The 25,177-nt window shown below is 51.6% G+C and overlaps 1 protein-coding gene across 2 annotated transcripts in view; it reads left to right on the top strand.

Annotated features, from left to right (window-relative positions):
- PITPNM3 (PITPNM family member 3) overlaps positions 1 to 25,177 on the top strand; it is a 91,238-nt gene that overhangs the window by 32,273 nt on the left and 33,788 nt on the right. For both annotated transcript variants that reach the window (XM_067714007.1, XM_067714006.1), the window contains exon 4: positions 15,740 to 15,787. In XM_067714007.1, coding sequence (XP_067570108.1) covers positions 15,740 to 15,787 — 48 coding nt within the window. The remainder of the gene's footprint in view (positions 1 to 15,739; positions 15,788 to 25,177) is intronic.

The raw sequence follows: 25,177 nt of genomic DNA, 5'->3' as shown, positions 1-25,177 counted from the left end.
CATGTATCTACCATGTGTTGTTTATCCATTCATCTATTGATGGACGTGTTTTCACCTTTTAGCTATTGTGAATAATGGTGCTATGAACATTGGTGTACAAATAACCGTATTATTTCCCGAATACATTCTTCCTCTGTTTTTTTGGCCACGGCTTGTGGAGTATGGGATCTTAGTTCCCTGACCAGGGATTGAACCCGTGCCTTCGGCAGTGAAAGCGCAGAGTCCTAACCACTGGACCGCCAGGGAATTCCCACTTGAATATATTCTTGTTGTAAATAAACAATACAAATAAACAATCAGTACAAATAAACCAGTCTTCCTTATCTACTTCTTCAATTGCAGACCTCACTTCAAAGTATATCAACGTGGAGGGTATCTCTCTAGAGATAGATATTAGATGTCATTGTTGCAATTTAACTTATTTTTTCCATTTAATAGTAGATCTAGGAGAGCTTTTCCTGTGAGTATTTATAGATTTGACTCATTATTTTTACCTGTACTATAGTATTCTCTATAATAGATGTACCATAATTTATCTAACCACTGTGTAGTGATAAACATTGGAATTTTTCATCATTAAAACAGTGATACATGGGTTAAGAGTATAAGCATTGAAACTCGTAATAGATACTGCTAAACAGTTTTCCAAAAAGATTGTGCAAATTTATATCCACACCAGCTGTGGATTAGGTGAGCCATTTCCCCACAGTGTCACCAGACTTGACATCATCAACTTGACGGATGAAGACATTTTCTTGTTTTGCTTTGTCCTGACTTGACTGCTAGTGAGAGCAATCATCTTTCCATAATGTGTTGCCCAACTCCATTTTCTTTTTCTCTGAGTTTCTTAATCATGCTTTTTGTTCATCTTCTACTGAATTGTCTTTTTCTTCTTGGTTTTTAGGAGCTCTTTCCCTGTATTTTGGATATAAATTACTTGTCTGCTGTGTATTTGAAATCTTTGTGTCTTGAATTCCTGCCACTTGGCTGCATTTTCTTATTTTCTAATAGTTTGTCAGTTAATCTCTTGGGTTTATTTCGGTAGAGTGTCACATTGTTTACAAATCTCAACAGTTATATCCTTGCCAATATTTACCCAGCTTACTTATTTTTCTTATTAAATTGCATCGCACAGGATCTCCAGATAGATGCTGAGTGGTAAGAGTGATCCAGGCTTTCTTATTTGATCTTGACCGTAATGCTGTAATCCCCTCCCTCTTCTCCTCCCACCCTTCCCCCTCCCCCCCCTCAGTTAAGTGTATTGAGGTATGATTTACATTAGGTAACCGGGCCTGCGGGATCTCAGTTCCCAGACCAAGGATTGAACCCACGCCCCCTGCAGTGGAAGCGTGGAGTCTTAACCACTGGACCGCCAGGGAAGTGCCAGCGTTCACCCTTTGTAGTGTATGTTTTTTTTTTTCTTTTTTATCCGATACGTGGGCCCCTCACTGTCGTAGCCTCTCCCGTTGTGGAGCACAGGCTCCCAACGTGCAGGCTCAGCGGCCATGGCTCACGGGCCCAGCTGCTCCGCGGCACGTGGGATCTTCCCGGACCGAGGCACGAACCCGTGTCCCCTGCATCGGCAGGCGGACTCTCAACCACTGCGCCACCAGGGAAGCCCTTAGTGTATAGTTTTCACCGCTGCTTCTTAAATTCCATGACTTCCTCTTGGATTTACTTCCTCTGTTAATTAGAATGTCTCCTCAAGTAATTCTTTCAGGTAGGGACTGTCAGGTAGGGATAGTCATTTTCCAAGCCCTTGCATTTCTCAGCATGTGTTCATTTTGCCTTTACACCTTTTGGAATAATCGTATTCCAAACTATCTCTGAAGACATTCCTCATGGCCTTCTCGCATTTGGTGTTGTTGGTGAGAAGTCTGAGGCAAATGTGTGGGTAATCTGTTCTTCCCTCTTGTTGAAGCTTTCAGTTTTTAAAAGCTTTATTCTTTGCATTCTGAAGTCACAGCCAAGTTTGCAGATGAGGTTTTGTTGTTTGCTGTGTCTGAACCTAGTGTCCTCTTTTTTTTTTATTACTGTGACATTTTCTTTTGATTATTTCTTCAAGTATTTCTTTCACTATGTTTTCTCCTTCCAAAACTTAGATAGTTGCTGGAACCATGTCTCAGCTTGCCCTGCCTATTCTTATTTCTTGGTTCTTGCTGGGTTCTGGAAGTAGTCCTTTGTTCCAACTCATCAACAGCTCCCCAACTTTTCTCTTCTTTGGCTGTTTCCGTTCTTCTGATCAACTCTTCTTTTTTTTTTTTTTTTTAACAATCATCTTTTCATTTTCATGTGCTCTGGTTGGTTCTTTTTCATAACAATCTGATACGGATTCACAGATGTCATGGACTCATTCCATGCTTTTTAGAGTCTCTATCTCCTTGTTCTTTTAAGTTTCAGTTTTCTGGTCTGTCAGAAGTGGATGGGAATAGACCACACACACTTCAGATTGGATTAATTAGCCAAAGATCCATAAGTGAGATTATAACATGGAGCAGGATCGAGCTTTGTTCTAATTGTCTAAGGAAACACACAGCTGTCATTAACGTTGTCCAAGTAAAGCAGGTCTTGCCAAATTCTTTTTTAAATTGAGACATAATTCACATATCATAAAATTCACCCTTTTTTTTTTTTTTTTTTTGCGGTACGCGGGCCTCTCACTGCTGTGGCCTCTCCCGTTGCGGAGCACAGGCTCCGGACGCGCAGGCTCAGCGGCCATGGCTCACGGGCACGGCCGCTCCGCGGCATGTGGGATCTTCCTGGACCGGGGCACGAACCCATGTCCCCTGCATCGGCAGGCGGACTCTCAACCACTGCGCCACCAGGGAAGCCCCTAAAATTCACCCTTTTAAAGTGTACAGTTTTATGGTTTTAATATATTTTTGAAGTTGTGCAATTATCACTATTATCTAGCTGTAAAACATTTTTGTCACTCCCCCCAAAAACACCCCATACCCATGAGCAGTCAATCCCCATTTTCCTATCCCCAAGCCCCTGGAATTTCATATACATGAAGTCAAACAATGTGGTCTTTTGTGGCTGCTGTCTTTGTCTAGCATAATGTTTTTGAGATTCATCCATGTTGTAGCATGAATCAGTACTTCATTCCACTTTGTGTCTGAATAATATTCTATAGTATGGATATATCACATCTTGGTTATCCATTCATCAGTCAATGGACATTTGGGTTGTTTCTGCTTTTTGACTACTATAAATAATGCTGTCAAAAATATCTGTGTACAAGTTTTTGTGTGGACGTATTTTCTCTTGGGTGTATATATCTATGAGTGGAATTGATGTATTGTATGGTAACTGTTTAACTTTTGGAAGAACTGACAAACTCTTTTCCAAAGTGACTGCACCACTTTACATTCCTACCAGTACTTTATAAGGGTTCAAATTTCTCTACATTCTTGCCAACACCTGTTATTGTCTGTCTTTTTGGTTTTAGCCATCCTAGAGGGTGTGAAGTGGTATATAATTGTGGTTTTGGTTTGCATCTCCCTAATGACTAATTATGTTGAGCTTCTTTTCATGTGCTTATTGGTCATTGTTCATCTTCTTTGAAGAAATGTCTATTCAAATCTTTTGCCCTTTTAAAAGTTGGGTTGTCTTGGGAATTCCCTGCAGGCTCAGTGGTTAGGATTCCAAGCTTCCACTGCGGGGGCCATGGGTTCGATCGCTGGTCAGGGAACTAAGATCTCACACGCTGTGCAGCACAGCCAAAAAAAAATTGGGTTGTCTTTTTATTGTTGAGTTGTAAGGGTTCTGTATATATTCTGTATGCTAGACCCTTATCAGTTGTATAATTTACAAATATTTCTCCCATTCTGCAGATTGTTCTTTCACTTCCTTGATCATGTCCTTTGGAGCACAAATTTTAAAAAATTTTACAAAGTCCAATTTATCTATTTTTAATTTTATGGTGTGTGCTTTTGGTGCCATATCTAAAACACCATTGCCTAATGCAAGGTCATGAAGGTTTACCCCTATGTCTTCTCTTAAGAGTTTTATAGTTTTAGCTTTTGTATTTAGGTCTTGAATCCACTTTGGGTTAATTTTTGTATGTGCTGTGAGGTAGGGATTCAAGTTCATTCTTTTGCATGTGGGTAACCAGTGGTACTAGTACCATTTATTGAAAAAAAAATTATTCTTTCCTCCATTGAATTATCTTGGTACGCTTGTCAAAAATCAATTAATCATAAACATATGGGTTTATTTCTGGACATTCAATTCTAGTCCACTTATACATATGTCTGTCTTTGTGCCAGTACCACAGAGTCTTTATTACGGTACACTTGTAGTAAGTTTGAAATCAGGAAGTGGGAGTCCACCACCTTTTCTTTTTGCACGTTCTTTTCTTGCAAGTTTGGCTCTTCTGTGTTCCTTGCATTTCCACATGGATTTTAGAATCAGCTCATCAGTTTCTGCAAAAAATCCAGCTGGGATTTTTTTTTTTTTTTTTTTTTTTGCGGTACGCGGACCTCTCACTGTTGTGGCCTCTCCCATTGTGGAGCACAGGCTCCGGACACGCAGGCTCAGCGGCCATGGCTCACAGGTCCAGCCGCTCTGCGGCATGTGGGATCTTCCCAGACCGGGGCACAAACCTGTGTCCCCTGCATCGGCAGGCGGACTCTCAACCACTGCGCCACCAGGGAAGCCCCCAGCTGGGATTTTGATAGGGATGGTTGTTGAATCTTCCAGATCAATTTTGGAAGTATTGCTAGCTTAACATTATTAGTTTTCTAACGCATGAACGTGCAGTGTCTTTCCATTTATTTAGGTCTTCTTTAATTTCTTTTAATGACGTTTTATAGTTTTCAGTGTACAAGTCTTACACTTGTTTTGTTAAATTCGTTCCTAAGCGTTTTATTCTTTTCGATGCTATTGTAACCAAAATTGTTTTCTTAATTTCATTTATAGATTGTTTATTGCAAGTGTGTAGAAATACAATTTATTTTTGTAAGTTGATGTTGTATACCTCAACTTTGCTGAACTCGTTTATTGGTTTTATTTTGGGGGGATTCCTTAGGATTTTCTATATATACAGTCTCCAAATAGAGGTAGTCCAATCTGTCCAAACTGGATGCCTTTTATTTCCTTTCATTGTCTAATTTTCCTGGCTAGACTCTCCAGTATAATATTGAATAGAAATGATGAGAACCAACATCTTGTCTTGTTCCTGATCTTAGGGGAAAACTTTTCAGTCTTTCACCATTAAATATGATGTTAGCTGTGAGGTTTTTTTGTTGTAGTCCTTTCTGTGGTTGAAGAGATTCCCTCCAGTTTCTTGAGAGCTTTTACGAAAGGATGTTAGATTTTGCCAAATGCTTCTTCTGCATCTATTGAGATGATCATGTGGTTTTGGCCCTTTATTGTATTAATATAGCATATTACACTGATGGATTTTCATATATTGAACAATCTTTCATTCCTGGGATAAATTCCACTTGGATCTTGCCGTATCACTAATCCTTTATGCTCAGGATTTACATATCTCTTCCAGAATAAGCTGTGCTAATAGTCTATGAGCTGTCACTTAAGAGACTCTACAATCAGGGCCCTTCTTGTTTCTGAAACAAACTTAGTGTCATCAAGGCCACATTCTCATAGAGACAAAGGAAGCAGTCACTGCCTAGGTGTCCCTGATCAACTTCTCTGCCTCGAGCTTTCCAGAGAGCTGTTTCTTCTTGCCACTCACCCTCTGACTGTAGTTTATACCCTTATTTCTAGATATGTGATTCTTAAAGAGTGGTCCCTGGACCAACACAATTAGCCTCACTTGGAAACCATCAGAAATACGAATTGTGTGGGACTTCCCTGGTGGCGCAGTGGTTAAGAATCCTCCTGCCAATGCAGGGGACAGGGGTTCGAGCCCTCGTCCAGGAAGATCCCACATGCCGCGGAGCAACTATGCGCCACAACTACTGAGCCTGCGCTCTAGAGCCCGCGAGCCACAACTACTGAGCCCGTGTGCCACAACTACTGAAGCCCGCGCCTAGAGCCTGTGCTCCGCAACAAGAGAAGCCACCGCAGTGAGAAGCCTGCACACTGCAATGAAGACTAGTCCCTGCTCACCGCAACTAGAGAAAGCCCGCACGCAGCAACAAAGACCCAACGCAGCCAAAAATAAATAAATAAATAATTAGAAATATGAATTGTGGACTTACTGAATCAGAAATCAGCACGGCTCAGAATCTGTGTTTTAACTAGCCCTTTGGGAGATTCTGGTGCTTGCTAAATTTGAGAGCCATTCATGATTATGATACTAAGTTGGTTGAAGGAACCCACAGATCCGTTTTCCTGTCCTCTCCTTCAGGCATTGAGTTTGGTATCTTTCTTTCACATTGTTGGTTTTCCTCTTATATTTAGTAATATTTGGATACATACTGCACTTTGTGTTTGCGGTTAGCCTCTCTCTGAGTGATGTGATATGTCTATTTACTGCAAGCTGCTGTCATCTTATTATTGGGGAGGGTAGGAAATGCTGCAGGGTGACTTGAGCCATTAGCTTCTGCTTTGCCCCTCTTGGGTATTTTCAGCCCCGCAGGGTGTCCTGTCCCTCAAACTCAGCCCTTCTCACACCTGGGGACAGATGCCTCTGCTTGGTACAAGCAGGAGTTGGTGGGCAGGGTGAATGGGGAGCCCAGTCACCTGACTTCTCTACCATGGAAGCCCGGACAGTTGCAAAACCTTCCTTTGTTCCTGTGTTCTCCACCCATGACCCTGACATTCCCTCTGAGCTGCCCCTACCTTTGGCTCCAGACCTTTCTTTACAGGGTTGAGGTTATGGTTTCCTCTCTCCTGGCCTGGTTTTATGGGCATTTGACCTTAGCAGTCACATGAGTCTCCATGCATAGCAGAGTCTCACACTCGAGTTTATGCTCTGCTGTTACCATCTTGAAATTCTTAGTCATTTTGAACAAGGGGCCCCACAAACTATGTAGCCAGTCCTACCCCCTCCATCAGATCTCTCTGCCTTCTGCCTTTTGAGGGTACCTCAGAATTTCTGATCTGCCAGGACATCCCTTCCTGTTTTACAATGCTACTAAAGATTACTTCATACAAAATAGTTAATGCCATTTTCTAGGGGTATGGGACAGGAGAAAAAGGCTGGATCTCGTTGCCAGTTGGCCAACTTTATCCAATCCTACTGTGATGGTTCTAAAATATAAATCCAGTAATATCATTCTGCTATGGAGTTGGCAACTAGGTGTTTGTTGGCTGCAGAAGGAAGTATAGGGACTTCCCTGGTGGCACAGTGGTTAAGAATCCGCCTGCCAGTGCAGGGGACACGGGTTCGAGTCCTGGTCCGGGAAGATCCCACATGCCATGGAGCAACTAAGCCCGTGTGCCACAACTACTGAGCCTGCGCTCTAGAGCCTGCAAGCCACAACTACCGAGCCCACGTGCCACAACTACTGAAGCCCACGCGCCTAGAGCCTGTGCTCCAGAACAAGAGAAGCCACTGCAATGAGAAGCCTGCGCACCGGAACGAAGAGTAGCCTCCGCTCACCGCAACTAGAGAAAGCCCACAAGCAGCAACGAAGACCCAAAACAGCCCAAAAAATAAATAAATAAATGAATAAAAATTAAAAAAAAAAAAAAAATAAGGAAGCATAAAGCCCCCGGCCTGGCACGTGAGGCCATCCTGGTTCTAGCCTTCCTTCCAACAATTATAATTGTCTAGGGTTAGTACGTTCCCCATCCCTGCAGGAGTCAAGCAGCCCTGGAACGACTACCATGAGGGATGCTACACAGGGGCTGTCAGAGGTCATTACTAAATCTGGCGATCTCCAGGTTATCTCTACTCCGATATTCATGACTTCTAGGCTATACCTCCCGCTTCCGTTCACGCTGTGTTCCAGCCAAATGCCCAGGGGCTGCTTGCTGACTCTCAAGCCCACTTGAGCTCTGCCTGCTCCCCCCCCCGCCCCGCCTTTCTCCTGATTTCCTCTCCATCTCTCGTAATCCTGTGCACTTCCCCAGGGGGCCTCCCCACTGGCCCAGCCTCTCCCAGAGCACCTCCCTCTTGCTCGGCACTGCTTATGTGGGCTGCCTCTGCAGTGCTGACCCGTCTGTTTACAGCTGTGCCTTTCTGGGTGGTGATACTTTGCCTCCTTTTCTGAACCGGAAGCAGTGAGGTGCTCATCGCGCATTCGTGCCCTCCCTCCCTCCCTCCCTTATGCATTCAGGACACACGTACTGGTACTTATTCTGTGTCGGACCCTGTGCCGGTCAATGCTGGGGACACATTGATGACTCAGAAATGGACTCAGAATTGACTGGCTCCCAGACTTGGGGGTGGGGCAGCTCCAGGCCAGTGAGCTAATTACTCTAACAAGAGTGGGAACAAGGTCCAGAGGGACCAGAGAAGGACCCGGAGCCGGAGCTGAGATGTGAGGCATGAAGGAGGCCTTTCGGGGCTCTGGACAGACCCGTGAGGGTGCAGCAGGCAGAGGGAACAGCAGGTGCAAAGGTCCAGAGGGAGGTGTGAGAAGGCAGGGAAATCTGGGTAGCTACTCAGAGTTCGTCTTGACTGAAGTTGGGAGGCTAGGCATTGGGCTGGGGGGGTGACCGGGGGGATGGGGGGATCTCGGAGAAGAGGTAGGAGTGGGGAAGCTGAAGGGAAGGCCTTGAACATCAGGGGTGCCCCCGGGGACCCACAGAACAGTTTAAGCGGGAGGGACAAGCTGAATTTTAGAGAGATCATTCTGGAAGCCGATGCAGAAGATAATAGGAGGGACCAGGGAATGAGTGTAGAGGGGGTTGTGATGGGCCGGGTGAGAGGTGATGAGGGTGAATCTTGACCTTGCAACTCAGCAGAGGCTCAGCGTGTGGGGAGCACCCTGAGCAGGGGGGAGCGTGCGGGTCTTTCCTTCTCAGCCCCACTGCGTGGGCTGAGTTACCAGGCTGGCCAGAGCCTGGCAGATCACAGGGCTTCAGTTGCCCCCATTCGTGCTCCACGGGGCCTGCTCAGACCCTTTCTGGCATGTCAGGAGGAGAAATCCCGATTCCTTCTTCCCCGAGGCCCCATCTGCCTGAATTGCTCCCTCAGCAGCCACCCAATCCTCCTGTTTCAGGTGTTTGGTGAAAGTGTTTCTGTTCTTGGCCACACACTTTGCTTCTCTTGCTCTCGGGGAGCTCACCATTTGTTGGAACGGGATTGGAAAGAGGAAATATAAAATCACTCAGGAAACCATGGACGGGATATGGAAGCATCTTCTTGGAGGAAATGATGGGGCTCAGATGCGCGGGGGTGTGAGGTTGGGACAGGCGGGATCAGTGGGTGACGGAGGCCCTGCCCTCCCTGTGTAGCCTGTCGTGTTTGCGGGAGCTGCTGGCAGCTTCTGCATTTGCAGAAAGCTTCAGCTGAGGCGAGCCTGTTGGGCCCAGGGGCCCTGGAGAGCGTAGGCCAAGTGGGGTCTCATTTAGACAGTGGCTGAAGCAGCGGCACATCTGGTTAATCACCCGCGTCCGGGGAGCCTGCTAATCAGGAAGCCGGCTTCACCGCGGACTCCTCCGCGCTCGCCTGCTGGTGGCTGTGAGGGACGGCGGGGCTGGACGCTTCTCCCCGGCAGCCCTTACAAACAACCCCTTCTCCATTCCCCCTGCTCCCCACTCCTCAGCCCCTGACCCCCCACCCCCACCCCAACTTCAGGAAGCACCGCCCACACTGCCTGAGCCATCCCAGGAAGCCCCTGCTCTAGAAAGCCCCTCCCCCGATAGGGGGCAGAGGTCATGGAAGCGCCCCCAGGAGATGTGAGGGTGTTGAAAGGGACCAGATATAAACTTGGGTAAGTGACGTTATCCTTCTGAGCCTCAGCTTCCTCTTCTGTGAAGGCACCCTTCTCCGCACAGGTGTGAGATCTTAGTGATCTAACAGGTGGGAAAGCACTGGGCAGACCCCAAGCTCTGCAGCCCAGGGGCAGCCTTTCTGGTTTCCACACCTAAGCCTGCACTGCTGGGGCCGGCTCTGGCCTCCCCAGCATTCTTCCTTCTACCCACGTGACACCGGTGTGAATCCTGCGTTCCAGCTTCTCAGTGACATTCCCTCCTGGCTTCTTCTCGCCTCTGCACCCCTGCTTCCCCCCTACCCCCAGCTTTAATGACCCAGCTCCACTCCCCAGCAGGCATTATTGCCCACTGAAATCCTGCCTGGGCTACAAATCCTGTTTCCTTTCTGGTAATGAAGTATTGCTTGGTAGCAGCATCTTGTAAACCGTCTAGGTGAGTCGCTCCTAGGGCCTGGCCTGAGAACAGGGAGGTGATGGGCTAGACCCGGCCCATCGCCTCCCCTTCCCCCAGGGTCCGACACAGAGCAGGTACTAGAGGAACACCAGAGGTGTATGTGTTGTTGTCAGGGCTGTGACCAGTGCTCTGAAAGGCCTGGGGCTTGGGGTTTAATGATCTCAATTCTGAATGATTTTGTCATCAGCTCTGTGTTTTGTAAGTGCCGCTCGATGGGACAGTGGAGCATGTGCTGGGGCTGGGAGCTTGGTTGACGCGTCGGGCCGCCTCCCACCCCCTCCCTGCCTCCCAGGATGGGCTCTTGGCCTCCCTCTCTCCTGCCCTCTGCCACCCAGCTTCCTCCTCCCTGCACCTGCCCAGAGACAACTACTGTCCTCCCCCAAGCAGGGGCCTGGGTGCCGGGACGGTTGGGGTCAGAGGCATGGAGCCCAGTGTCAGTACAGAGCAGCTGTCCCCACCCTGGGCTGGCAGAGCTGCGGTGCCTTCGGTGGGTGACTCAGAGAGGGCAGGCCTCTCACCCGCCCCATCCAGGGACCTAGAGTGTTTTGATGTGGAGGCTGCGGTACCCTTGGGGGTCACCTGCCTGCCCAGGGGGTCGGGGCAGCAGGCAGTGGGAAGGGTGGACGCACGGCCCAGCTTCCCTGCTCTCCGTCACGGCACGGTGCCAGGGTCCAGCAGCTGGCGGGAGGGGGACTCTGGTAGCTGATGGCCCGTGTGCCTGGGTGCCACGTTGAGAAGCGGGCGCCCCCGGGCACCTGTGTCTACACTCACCCCTCAGGTATCCCTGTGCACGAGGAAGCACACATTAAGTAGCAAATAAAAAACACCAGGACAGGTCAGGAAAGGACAAAGGGAAAACTGTATTTTAGTACCTTTGACAGTTTTTTTTTTCTTTTTTCTTGCTTTTTTGGCTGGGCCTCATGGCCTGTGGGATCTTAGTTCCCGACTCGGGATTAAACCTGTGCCCTTCGCAGTGAAAACGCGGGTCCTACCTACTGGACCGTCAGGGAATCCCCAGGTTTTTTTTTTTTTTTTTTTTTTTGCTTTTTGAATGAGGGCCTTTTCATTTTGCACTAGGCCCTGCTCATTATGTAGTTGGTTTGGGGCACAGTAGAAATGGCGGGAGACTCGGGTTTGGAAGAGCTAGTGAACCCCTCCGCCTCTCCAAGCTGCAGTTGTCTTATCTGCCCCGGGCCCCGCTCCCCTACGCCTGCCTTTCCTTGGTTCCACGTGCTGCGGACGGGGTCTCGCTGGCTGCTTGCAATGTCCTGCTCGGTGCTCTCCCTGTCAAAGCTATGTTTGCCCCGAGGCTCTCAAGTCATGGCTCTGTCGCACCTTCCCCAGGGTCGCTCAGTCAGAGCGAGTCTCTCCCTCCTCCTCCCTCATCTCACCTTGACTTTTTCATCTCCGCGTCCCCCACGGTCCCTGGCACAGTGCTTGGCAGATAGAGAAATAGGAGGGGTTTTATAAGTGAGTGTCTTCATCTCGATGTGAGGCATCTGTCCTGCTGGATGGCGGGAGCTGACTTTCCCCCTGGACTCAGCTGGTGCTCAGACAGGACGCTCGTGTTCGGTCCTGACCTACGCGTCTGACATCTGATGTGGGATCTCCCTTGCTCTGTCCGCATCAGTGCTGCTCTGGCACCCGGGGAAGCGGTCTGCGGGCGCCTTGTCATGCTGTCGGGGGGCTACTCTGCAAGGGTGCCCAGGCCTCTGTTCTCTACCTGGGCCTCTCTGGAGCACGGACTCTGCCGTGACCCCTGGGCCCGGGGAGCACTGTGAGCTGGCACTCAGCACTAACCATTGAGCACCTCTACCTGACTCCACCTGGAGTCGTGATGGTGACAAAAGAGATGAGGTCTTGAGCCAGTTGTTAAAAGTAAATAAGTAAATGAAGCAACAGTAAGACCACTCCTCACACCTTGAATGGCTACTGTGTGCTGGGCTGTGTGCTAAGGGGTTTACACACATTAATCATTTGATATTCACAATAACCCTCTGAGGTAGGTAGCACTCCTGTCCCCATTTTATAGATTAGAAGACTGAGGCATGCAGAGGTTAAGTAACTTGTCCAAGCGTACACGGTTACCAAGATTTGAGTCCAGGTGTTTAACCGAAATGCAGTACAACCAAGGACTTTCAGTACTTGTAGGGTCCTTAGAGAGCACTGGACCCACACTGGATTGTGGGAATGAGGCCCAGAGAGGGAAAGTGACCTGCCTCAGGTCACACAGTGAGTCCGAGTCCATGGGAACCTGGATGGGAATCTCAGCCTCCTGACTCCAAGTCTATGCTCTTTCCATTCCCTACTCCTGCCTTTGAGAGTGCCCAGAGGCCCTGATCCCATGGAGGAGGGAGACAGATTAGGATTCAGGTGACATGAGCCATGAAGGCAGCCCTAGCAGGCAGAGGCTGCAGAAACAGGGCAATGGATTCCGGTGCATGGCATCTGGGATGGTTCATTCCCTTGGGAGGGAGTCGCCCATCAGCCCCTGGATTGTTGGCGGGGAGGTGGTGGCATTTCCTACACTGGAGCTGCCCTTGAGTCTGCAGGGGAGGGACCGGCAGCTTTGCACGAGGAAGGGCGTTCAAGGCCCCTGGCAGAGGCCTGGAGCTGGCTTCTCTCTGTGCCCTGGAACCTTCCTTGGAGAACTGGGGTTCTTGGGGAAGCTGTGGACACATTTTTGGGGGGACTTCAGACTTGTTCAGGAAGCCGGGGACACCAGACCTGGTATCTAGGTTCTGCCGGCATGGTCAGGGTCAGGAGAGAGGGTCCCACCTGGGCAGCAGGTGCCAACTAGCTAGAGCAGGTGCCTCTAGCTAGAGTTTTCAGGCTGGAGGCGTGACTTCTACTTTGCTTGGCCCATGCCCTAGACTCCAGTCTGGCCACTTTTGTGCTGCGCCCCTGGCCCTGGACTCCTGTCCTGGCAGAGCTGGAGGACCCTTCAGCAGAGTAGAGTGAGACCTTCCATTGAACAGATGTGTATAATTGAGGCCCAAAACATGGTGCCACAGAGCCAGGGCTAGGACTCCTGATGCCAAGGGGCTCCCCTGGCTGAAGATCTCTGGGGGGCTCAGACAGAACTGCTAACTGACTGGGCTCTCAGTGGGCTGAGGTCAGCTGAGGCCCGGGGATTCCACTTCTCAGATTTTAGCCTCACTCTGGCCACAGAGAATTTTCTAGCTCCTGGGGTTTGGCTTAGGTCCCTTTCTGAGCCTTCCAGTTAGGTGGGGTGGGCTCGAGGGGAGCATTCGCGATGGAAGGGAACTGGCCTTTGCTGAATCTGACCCTGTGAGTCCCTTGGGATGCAGAGCTGACCTTTGAGGACAGAGGTCCTGAGAATTGAGCCCTTTGAGGAGGGATCAAAGTCTTCGTGGAAGAGGTGGCCTCGGGTTGGTTCTTCACCCAGCCCACAGGATACAGCGTGTTCGACAGAGAAAGACGGAAGAGCCCTAATGGTGTTCAGGTCATTTGGCTGGTGGAGATGAGGCAGGAAGGAGTGGGCAGAGGCTGGGGACGTGGGCAGGGGCCACTTTACAGAGAGGCTTGCTTGCCAGGCTGAGAATTTGATGACGGCGAGTCACTGGAGGGCTTGGAGCAAGAGAGTGGCCTGGGCAGGCCAGTTTTCGAAAGATTAATCTGGTGAAACTAGAGGCAGAGAAATTTGACAAACCAATGTAAATGCTGGGGAGGTGAGCGTCTGTTAAGAGCAGCCCTTACTTCTGCTGCGACTGGGTGTGTAAATCAGAACATACGCCTCTCTGGAAAGCAATCAGGCAATAAACATCGAGCCTTAAAAATGTTCTTACCCTTTGACCCAAAATTTTCCTTCTGTGGCTGTATTTTTTTTTTTTTGCGGTACGCGGGCCTCTCACTGTTGTGGCCTCTCCCGTTGCGGAGCACAGGCTCCGGACGCGCAGGCTCAGCGGCCATGGCTCACGGGCCCAGCTGCTCCGCGGCACGTGGGATCTTCCCGGACCGGGGCACGAACCCGTGTCCCCTGCATCGGCAGGCGGACTCTCAACCACTGCGCCACCAGGGAAGCCCTGTGGCTGTATATTAAGGAAATCATAAAACAGGCAGAAAGAGCTTCAGCCACAAAGATGTTCCTTGCAGCAGTAATTATAAGGGTGAAATTTTGAAACTTTCTGCCAATAAGATAATTTAAAAGCCAACCATGATGTATCCTCTCAATAGAACATTCTATAGCTGTTGGAGTGATGTTTACAGAGGTTTCGTAGCTTTAGTTATTTATTCATGCTTCAACTTGAAGTACAGAAAGTGTATTTTGTGCTTCTTTATCATCGATGATACCTTCCACGAGCCAACCGTTGATCTATTTGTTGGGGATACAGAGATAAATGACGTAATCCTGGCCCACAGAGAGATGATATGATCTCAGCTGGGCCAAAAAAAATGTTTATGGAAAGAAGCCTGGAAGGAATGACATAGAATGGGGACCAGTAGTTTTCCCTCAGTCATGGGATTGTAAGGAATCTTTTCCCTTTTCTCTGCTGGTTGGTGTTTTTCAACTTTTCCATAAGGAACTTGTGTTACTTTCATAATTATAGAAAAAAGCTTCTCATCAAAAGGAGGAGCTATTACAATAGCCCAGGGAGGCGGGATGGAGTTCTGTATTTGGGGAGTGGTGTGTGTGTGTGTGTGTTTGTGTATGTGTTTGTGGGTATTTGTGTGTATGTATTTGTGTGTGTGTGTACGTGTTTGTGTGTGTGTTTCATTTATTCATTCAGCAGTTATTGACTGAGACGCACTGTTTTAGGCCTGGAAACACACCAGTGAACAGCACAGAAACCCCTTCCACTGGGGAGTCCAAATCCGGTGGAGAAGGAGAGAGTAAGGAGGAGAGAATGAGGCAGATGGCCCCAGCACTCTGTGACTGACTGAAAGTGGGGACGAGTCAGGGAAAGGGGTCACGGGTGATTCCCAGGCTTGGGGAGAAGGTGGTGCCTTCACTGAGGTGGGGACTTGGGAACAGGGGCAGTTCCAGGACGCTGTCTGCGGTCGTGGTGCGCATGCGCTACCTGCTGAGCTGAGGTCCAGGAGGCGGTGGGGGGCGTGGGTCAAGGACTTAAGAGACTAGAGGCTGGCCTAGAGGCGGAGATTTCCAGTTGTCTGCAGGGGGCGGTGACCCTCAGAGACGAGAGTAAATGTAGAAAAGGGCCACCCCAGACAAGCGGCTGCTTTATGCAGGTGGGCGGAGGTGAGAAGGTGGCCAGGACACGCCTCCCCAGGCAGTGGCATCAGGGCTCGGGCTTTGTCGTGTAGAAAGGGTATAAAGAGCGGAGAGCTGGGCGTGGCAGGGGCAGGGCAGGGTGTGAGGGACTGGGGGTTCCCTGGTGCTCACCTCCAGCCCTTGGCTCCAGGAGGGGGCAGCTGGACAGGAGGGGCCAGTGGGGCCACAGTGGCCTCCCAGGGTCTGGCCGACAGTGATGCGGAGTCTGCTCACCTCTCTTCTCTTCTTCTGCAGGAGAAACGAACGTGCCGTGCACATCCAGCATCCTCCAGGAGAAGCAACGTGAGTTAAACCTGGCCCCCAGGAGTCTTTCCTTTACCTTGGATGGGTCCAAGCTCCTTGGGCCGGGGGACCCCTCATCCACTCAGGTGGTAGGGTCTTCACTACTGTACGGGATTGGAGGGCCGGGGCCGCTCTCTGCCCCAGGAGCTGAGCTTCACGGGTTCCCAACTTCCTACACGCTGGGCAGCTCGGGGGTCAGGGCCAGAGGGAGGGGCCTGAGGCTGATGGGCCAGGAGGCTGAGCTCAGCAGAGCAGGTGGAACCATGGACAGCCTCGTGCGTGGTCTGCCTGTGGGCAGAGGGGGGCACCGGCAAGGGGAGCAAGCCCTCCTGAGCCGTTGAGACCATCTCTCTCGGGTGACACAGCTCCCAGGAACCACAGTTGGTGACACGGTAACCGAGGCTGTGCCAGGGGTCATGATCCTTCCGTCCATCACTCAGAGGCCCTGTCTGCAGAGCAGGACCTCCCAAGTCCTCGTGTCCTTCGTATGATACAGGCGTCTCAGATTTCCTTCTGCCTGTGTTTTCTCAAGAGGCTAAGCACAGGGTTAGACCCAGGAGAGACTTGGTAAAGATGTCAGTTTCTGGCACAGTGACCCCAGGGCATCTTCCCTGGAGGTTTGGGGTGCACTTGATGGGCACTGTCTGAGCCGGACGTCTTTGCTGTTGGCAGTATTGAGTTCCGTACGAGGCCAGGGCTGGGGACTGGGGTCTATGTGTGTATCTGGGGGAGGGTGGGCTCAGAACTTTCCTTCCTTCTCTCTCCTGCTCTTTTGGTCTGTGGTTGCAGCCCACTCTGCCCACCCCCTCCCCAGGCTGAAGCCTTTCTCGAGTTCTTCCTCCAAGCTCTTCCATCTGTCAGCTAACAGGAGGGATACCTGTAGCGCCAGCTTCCCACGGCCTGAGTAGGTGCACAGACCTTGGAGAAGGTTTCGACGCTTCAAACATCCGGCGGCAGTTCACAGATGAAGCCCCTCAGGGGCTGGGCGCCAGGAGTGTCTCTGAGAGGGGCGTGCCCCCCACAAGACTCAGGCCAGAAGTGCACCGGGCAAGGGGAGGGGCAGTGCAGAGAGGGGGGCAGGTCTCTCTCCTGTGTCCTTACAGGATGTGAGGAACCAAGTTCAGCAGCAGTGGGGCTGGGTGTTGAAATGTACCCACGGGATTTTAATTTATAGAGGTGACTGAGGGATTTTAATTTAGAGAGGTGACTGAGTGAAGACGGGAGAGATCCAAGCCATGGACCGAAAAATTTATTATTTACACTTCCCCAGGGCAGGGGCCACGGGGGAAGCACCAGGTTTGGTCAGGGGGGCGGGGGTGAGGCGGGCAGAAGGGGCATGGGGCAAGCCTGGCCCCAGAGCCTGGATTGTGTTTTCCGTGGGAAAGGCACGTCAGGGCAGGGGAGACAGCTGAGGACTGGCTGGATTGAATAATGTCGCAGGCTCCGGGCCACAGGGGCGGTCTCTAGTTCTCGGGCACCTGGCCCCAGGGTGATTTAGGGCGGGGGGGGGGGGGGGGGGCGGATATTGGCCTGGGGTGTGGGAGTCAGATAAAGGAGGTGGTTGGAGCTGAGGACCCAGGATTGGTTGGTTTGCATGTGAAAGGTGCCTTCTAGGGTGAGTTGTTAATTATCTCTAGGAATTCGCATGGCCTGGGAGGGGCAGTCTCTCCCTGGCCAGCTAGGCTGCCCCCAGAGATGTCAAACATAATAAAATAAAAGCTTAACACAGGATCACATTCCTCAGGAATGTGAGAGAGGAACCAAGCCCAGATCGCTCCTCTGGGCCCCTAGGAAGAAGAAACCACAGCGGCCTCAAAGTGAAAAACACGGCCACCTGCCGCGGGGCTGTCTCGGAAATGCCAAACCACAGCTCTGTTCTCCACAGACACAAATGAATTGATCAGACGTTTGGTGTCTCCTGGACCTGGTTGGGGAAGAATGCGTGTTTAAGCCTTTTTGTTTTCTGTTTTTTACACCACAGTTATAAATTTTAGTCAGAATGAGATTGCCGGCGGCTGTCATCCACTTCTCCTCCTTAAGGATATTCTTGTGTAGTAAAGAATAACAGTAGATGCATGGGAGAATTTCAGAGCTGAAAGGGTCATTGAGGTCAGTGATCGCCAAGCCCAAACCCAGCATTTCTGACAACGAGACAAACGGCAGTCCTGTAACGTGTTTTCCCATCACGTTGAATGCATTCAGTTGAGAGAAGAGCTTCTTATCCCGCACTTTGGCCGTGTCTACACGTCATGGCATTCAGATACTTTTTCTCTGATGGAATGACGGTGGTAGTTGATGGTGATGTGTGTTTGTCATCCCAAACCGGCAAAATAAAAGTCTGTGACGCTGAATAAAAACAGAATAATGGCCATGCCTGACAGTTATGATGCGCTCCGCCGTTTATGTCACACCTCTGTGCATGTCATCTTATTTGATATTTCCACTCGGTTTTCAAAACCTCACTAAAAACAAGGTGGGAAGTGGTAAAAATTGCCCTGGACCAGGAGTCAGAAAATCCTGGGACTGGTGCTATAGCATCTGAGCTTTAAAGGTGTCAGGCCTGGGCTCGAGGCCCAGTTCCTCCATTTACTCTCTGTGCTTCTTTGGGCAAGTTACCTAACATCTCTGGGCCTCGGTTTACTCAGTTGTGGAAAGATGATCGTAATGTCTGCTTCGACAGTCGCTGAGGGCATAGAGGTAACGTACGTGGGTGCCAAGGTCTGCACCTCACAGATAGGAAGCATTGCGTGGCTCTCGCTTAGTTTTGGCTTTTGGATGAGCCTTGGAACACCTGGTGCAGGCGCGGGGTGAATCTCGGCATCTTACAGAGCCCAGTCTTTTCCCTGCTCTGCTGGTCCTGTGGCTGGCTCTGTTGTCACTGTCACAGTCTGAGTCCCCAGGGAGCCCTCCTGAGCTGGCCACAAGGGCTGGGAGTGCAGGAAAGGGGCCTTCCAGGGCCTCCCAGCTCACGTGCAGGCATGGGATTGTAAGGCCTCGTCTGCAGTGACCGTGGGTGGGGGACTCCGGGGGTGTCCTGGAATCCTCCCTCCTCTCCCAGGCAGCCCAGCCTTCAACCTGCAGCTGCACAGGTGCGCTGACAGCCTGCTGCCTCTGGCTTGTGCTTGCTGTTTGGAACCAGACCTGAGGAAGCCTAGGGAGCCAGTGCGGAGGGGCCGGTGGAAGCAGAGGGGAGAGAGGGGCTCGGACCGGGGCGCAGGAGACCTGGGGCCCCCACCCCTCCAGCTAGCTTGCTGTGCAGCCTCAGCTCCTGCCTGTGGCCGGCCTCCCGGCCCGTCTGTGCATAGAGCCCCTTCTAGCTCTGACATTCTAGCGCTCTCTGCGTTTCCGTCGCTGCCTCTGTCTCCTGGTTTCCTTTGCCTGCCCGTCTGGCTGCTCTGCCGTGTTCACGCTACTCCACAGCAGAGCCCACGTTTACAGAGCACTTCTGGCACCTGACGTGGTGCTGGGTGTAAGGGCTCGGGGAGCTTACTACCTGCCCATTGAACCTTGCTCCTGTTCTTCTGTGCAAAGTGAATGGCGTCATCTTCCGCAAACTCACGCCAGACACCTGGGCGTCCTTCTAAGCTTCCCCTTCTCTGCCACCTTCCAGAGTCAGATCAGACCCCTGAGAGCATCCTTTGTACCCCCAGCAGATCTCTCATGCCTCCACCCACCCCATCCCCCACCCCTTCTCCAGCCGAGGCCGCCATCTTCTCTCTTCTGGATGGATCCATCCTCCCGTGCTGGCCTCCCTGCCTCTGGTCTCTCCCACTTTGGTTCTTCCTCCAGAGTGTGAGAGAAACCTTCGCGGGAGGCAGACTTGTCCTCGTGGCCTCCTGATGCCCTCTAGTGATTCCTCTCCAATAAAGGACGAGACCGGCCTCCGCACGACCTACCTGCCCACCTTCCCCACCAGCCCTCCCCTTCCTTTCCAGACCGCCTTCTAGAAGGAGCGTGCAGACTCCAAGCACAGTTTTCTCTTAAGCTAGTTGGAAAACTCGAGCAGTGCATCCAGCCTCGTGGAGGCGACGCGAGCAGCCCGCTCCGCAGCAGATGGTAGGAAGGACTTGGGGCTCCAGAGTGAGTCCCTTGGGACGCAGCCCTGTTGGCCTCTGCCCTCTACTCCATTCATCGCTTCCTGGATCAGGGAGCTGGGTCCGCCCCTCCCTGCCAGGACCTACTGTCATCACAGAGGAGGCTGAGGGCACAGCTGTTGGCTCAGTGGGTGTAGTAACTCTCCTTCCTCTGTCCCCCGGCTCCATCTCCAGGGAGGAGCAAACTCTCCCAGGAGAGCCGTGGCTGCCTCACTCTCTCCGTCCCCCCTCCCTTCCCCTCTCAGCAGCTTCACAGTGTGCAAGGCGCTGCACACTGATCTTCATGGCCACCTGGGTGCTGGGAAAGGTTGCAATCATTACAGCTGTGTCACATTGAGAAGATAAAGACCAGGGGTAAATAACCTTCCAAGGAAGGTGCTCACACACAGGTCTCCATGCCCCTCCATCTCCAGAGCTCAGTCCCGTGTCTGGTCTGAGCTCCCATTTTCCTGAAGTTTCTCCTTTCTGGTCACCCCAGGTACCTGGGGAGGTGCCCCATTGTCCCCTGTGTCACACAGTTACCCCCTTCAAGAGCCAACTCCACGAGCCCCTCAAAAGCTTGGGGTCCAGGATGTGCACAGTAAAGTGCAAGTGGGAGAGACTTTCTCTACCTCACGTCCACCTGTGTGTGTCGGGGGGCGGGGGGAGGGTGCAGATTCCAGGACAGGAGGACTTGCTCTTGGGCCCTCCGGGTGGGACCCAGTCTGTGTGGAGGACAACTCGACCTGCACATGTGACTTACACTCGTGTTGTCAGATGGCTTTCTCAGGGCCAGTGCCAGGCTTCAGATGCAGGGGTGGGGGCAGCAAGTGATGCCCGCAGTGTGGGGAGGGTCTGCCCGTGGCCACGCCTGTTTGTTAGAGCGGGCTGAGCAGTGGGTCTCTGAACTTTCTCTCGTCCTCGACACTGGTGCAGACTGAGTCCCAATCCTGGCCCCAGAAGGACCCTTGATTCTTCATCCCAGACTGAGCCTCTACCCTAGGCACCCACAGAGCCCCGATTTGTCCCAGGCTGTATCCTGGCTCCAGTCCCTGGTCCTGGACTGAGCTTGGCTCCTGGACCCCAATAACTGTCAGAAAGACCTGTGCGGTTGTCCCACAGAGGCAGAGGGGGAAGATGAGGATGCTTTCATGGGGGTGTGGCTTCACCTCACGTCCCACTGTCTGGGATTAGGGACCAGAGGAGCCGCTCTGAAGAGCCAGACCAGCCGCCAAGGGGCTACCCCTCCCGCATACCCTCGGCCCCACGGCCTCCCCAGCAGCCCCCTGCCCACGGCTGGCCTCCCCACTCCTCTGCCTGGTAACCGGTGTCTTTTCCTGGCCTGTGTGGGCAGCTTGCTGAGCACAGCTGCAGACGGGCTATGTTTAGCGGCTTTAATGAGCTCAGGGTGGCAGACGTCCGCCTTGGGAGCACTTTTCTTGCGTGCGTGCGCGTATGCCTATGTTTGGCACGGTCCATTCGTGTGTGTGTGCGCGCACAGGGAAACGTGTGCCTGCGCATTTGTGTGTGTGCGTTAGCGTGTGTGTCCAAGCGTTAGTGCAGTCATCTACACAAGGCTCCGTGTGCATCTGTGTGAGTCTGTGCCGCGTCTGCATTGCCAGGGACGTGTGCAGCTTCCGGCACGTGTAGGGGCACAGAATAGGAACAAATTATTAGTTCATTCGCTTGTTTGAAAAATATTTAATGAGTCTCTTTTATATGCCAGCACCTTAATAGTCTCTGGGGATAAAATGGAACAAAAACAAATCCAGTTCCAGCCTTTAAGGCTCTTACAATCTGGGGGTTGGAGGAGGGGAAGACAAATGAAATAACCACAAAACTAAAAGTATAAGGATTAGTCCTAGGACACAGAAAGCCATGGTGCTTTCTGGAGGAGGAGAGTAAGAAGGGAAGGCCCCCAGGAGTAAGGAACACTGAGGTTTCTGTAGGGACTGTCTGGGCACAGAGGGTGAGAGGAAGAGTCCAGGCATAGGGAACAGGATGTGCAAAGGCCCTGTGGCGAGAGGCACATGGGATCCTTGACGACTGTCAAAAAGGCCGACGTGGTTGAGCTCAGAGAGGGTGGGGCAAGCGGTGGGAGAGGTGAGTGGAGAGTCGGGCCTGTGGGCAGACCACACGGGCCTTGGTCAGGATGGGGAAGCCGCAGGAAAGGACAGTGTAGGCTGACATGATAAGATTTTTGTAGGGCAGTTAGAGTCTAGTCATGATTCGGCCGGGGGTTCTCGCAGGAAAAGGAAGGCTCTCGAGCAGCCCGACTGGAGGAGAGTCCAGCAGGGGTTTCTTCAATCTCAGGTAAAGGAAACCCGCCAGTCACAGGACGATGCCCTGGGCCACTCCCAGCCCTGAAGGTCGCTGCGTGGAGAGCCTCCCCCTCTGTCCCTGCCCCGCCTGCGCAGGAGCTTGGCCTTCGGGAGGGACAGCCCATGGTGAGCCGGCAGGGAGGCAGCCTCACTGGGGATGGTGGAGGTGGATCTGGAGGGGCGAATGGAGACCATACTGCATAGTCCACTGACTTATACATGAACGAACCACTTTTTCCTTTATTTTTCTATAAGCCCCTTTGTAATTTCGACTCTGCATACCCATCCAGCTGGACTCGTGACAGAGCCCCCTCTGTGATTCCAGGGGGTTCCCTTTTCCTCATTTTCCTGCCCTTGTTCCAAAGCCCCCAGGGGTCGTTCCCGCCACCCTGGTGGGGAAACAGTGTGTGCACGTGCGAATGTGTGCAGGAAGCTCTCCATCCACACTCGTGGTTGCTGCGGGGCTCCGGGCCCCAGCCTGCTACTCCCTTCCGTCCTGGTCTGCCTAGGGGCCAGGCTCATTGGGGCACAGGGTGGCCAGACCGTGAAAATCATTCTGTCTCCTCCTGGACTTGCGAGAGTCCCCCAAGCTGTGAGGGCACCGCACCTAGTTCTGTCTCCTCCCCTCAGCCTGGGGCAGAGGGTGGGGACCTCTTTTTAGTCTCAGGGAACCTCTGTCTCCTCAAATCCCTTTCTCCTGGGGACAAAAGGGCTTTTAATCACCCTGCTATGTGCCCTTTGAAAAAATTCTTATTTTTAATCTGTCTCTTGAGTAGATAGCACATGTACATGTTATAAAATTCTAAAGGAATGAAGGTGATGAGGGTTCCTCCCTCTCCCCAGAAGCCATGATTGTGACTAGGTTCTTCTAGAACATTCCAGAGATATTCTCTGCATATATGAGCATCTCCCTAAATATTCATTTTTATATATATCTTTATATATACCCCACACAGATGGGAGCATTCGGTGCCTTCCACTCTGTACCTTGCTTTTCTCAAATAACAATATATCCGGAGTATTTTACTACCTAGTACATTCAGAAGGGCATCATTCTTTGCAACGGGTGTGTCATATTTCACGGTGGCCTAGTTTATTGAACCAGGCCCCTATTTATGGGCACATAGGTTGCTTTCTGTCTCTTGTCTATGTCTTAGAAAGTGTGGCAGTGGTTACTGTTGTACCCATGTCCTTTTGCACATGGACTTGGAATTGCTGGGTCAAGGGCATTCTGTATGTGGCATGACCTTGCCAAACTGCCCTCCACAGAGGCTGTACTGGTTTTCGCTTTCACCCGCAATGAATGAGGAGACTCTGCTTTCCCACACCCTGGGTGGCTGGGTGTTGATAACTGCTAAGGTGAAAAAAAGGCGTTCTAGAGTGATTTCAGTGAGTGTTCCTGCAGTTTAGGGTTCTAAGGCTGAGCACCTTTTCATATGTTTAGGGGCCCTGCCCCGTTCCTTTTCTGGAGCCCATGTTCATTTTGAGGGGATTACCGTCGGGGAGTGTGCTTTGGGGTTCCTTTGTGGGCAGGCTTGACAGGGGTTCCTTAGCGGGTAGGACCCAAAGGTGCAGGCAGGCTTCTGCTCCTGATAACCGCCTCTCTTCCCCTTTCCCTCCCTGCCAGGGATGGCTCTGCTGGCAGAGCCAGTATGGAGGCATTTAAAAGACTGACAAGACCACCCCGTTCTTAACCCCCGCCTTTGTGGGGTGATGCTTCAGGAGGATGAAAGAGCCCTTGCCGGGTGACCTGGGTTCAAATCCCCACCCCTTCACTTAACCTCTCTGAGCCTCAGTTTTCTCATCTGTAAAATGGGCAGAGCACCCCTGTCCTCTCAGGATGAATGTGAAGTTTGCCTGAGACACCGGGCGAGGGCTAGAAACTCAAGACCCATCTGAGGAAGACTGCATTTATTACAGAGAGTCACCAGATAGGGGACGCCAAGCCCTTCTAGCATCACTGTGTAGTGGCAGGAGAGGTTCTTATGGTTGTATATCTGAAACCTTCCCTGGGCCTGATTCAAGATGGGGACGCTGGGTTCCCCCAAGGGGAGTGGCTCCTCGGAGCTATCCCCAAGCTCCCTTGGGGTGGCCAAAAGTATGTTTTCAAGAGGCAGGATCTGGGGCCCAGACCCTAGCAAGGGACAGGACTTGGTGGGGACAGGCAACTCTTGGGGGGGCTAATTGGCCCCTGGGGTTCGGCCTCATTAGCCAGATGAATCCAGGCTGACTTGATTGGCTTCTGACCCTGAAAGGCTTACGGAGTCATAGGAGGGGCCTCGGCCTCTAGATCCCACAGCCCTGGATGAACATCCCCTGCCAGCATCCCTGCCCAGTGACCACTTACACTCCTCACTTGTACAACCTCCTGAAGGGGAGAGAATGCCCTGCCGCTGGGCCAGCACGGGTCACTCTCGTACTATTGTAAACATTTCCTTAGTTGTGCTGAAATTCCGAACTCTTCAGAAACTATCCGCACCCCCATTCATCCCGACTCTGTCTTCTGCTCCTGTGACCCAAACACGGCTCAGCTGGGATTTGCAGGCAGCAAATGTCCCACAGAGCCTGCTCTTCCCCAGGCTGGGCCCCTTTCCACAGCTTTCCTGCCCAAGTTATTGGGCTCCAGATGTGCCCTCAAAGTGACCTGAGCTGCAGGGAGCAGGACGGGGACGTCCCCTCCTCATTCCATGGTCTCTAGTGTGCGCAGCCTCAGAGGCTGACTACCTTTGCGGGTCCCATTACCCTGGCTCAGGCAGTTTGCAGCCTTTGGTCAGGTGACTGGGCTGGGTCACATGACGTGGGCCTTGATCGTGTGACCCTAGGGGCTTGAGAGATCCTTGAAGGCACCTGCTATATATCTGATTCATCTTGGTACTTCCAGCCCGGACACAAGTTTGGGCAATAACCAACGGAGGAGGAATTGGCAAGTCATATCAAGTGGGATTTTTAACCCAAATGCAGGATGGTGATTCACTCATCGTGTTTCACACTCGTTC

Source organism: Pseudorca crassidens, chromosome 19 (assembly GCF_039906515.1).
Source record: "Pseudorca crassidens isolate mPseCra1 chromosome 19, mPseCra1.hap1, whole genome shotgun sequence".
Lineage (NCBI taxonomy): Eukaryota > Metazoa > Chordata > Mammalia > Artiodactyla > Delphinidae > Pseudorca > Pseudorca crassidens.
The sequence above is the reverse complement of the archived record's forward strand: the minus strand, read 5'-3'. Positions and strand labels throughout refer to the sequence as shown.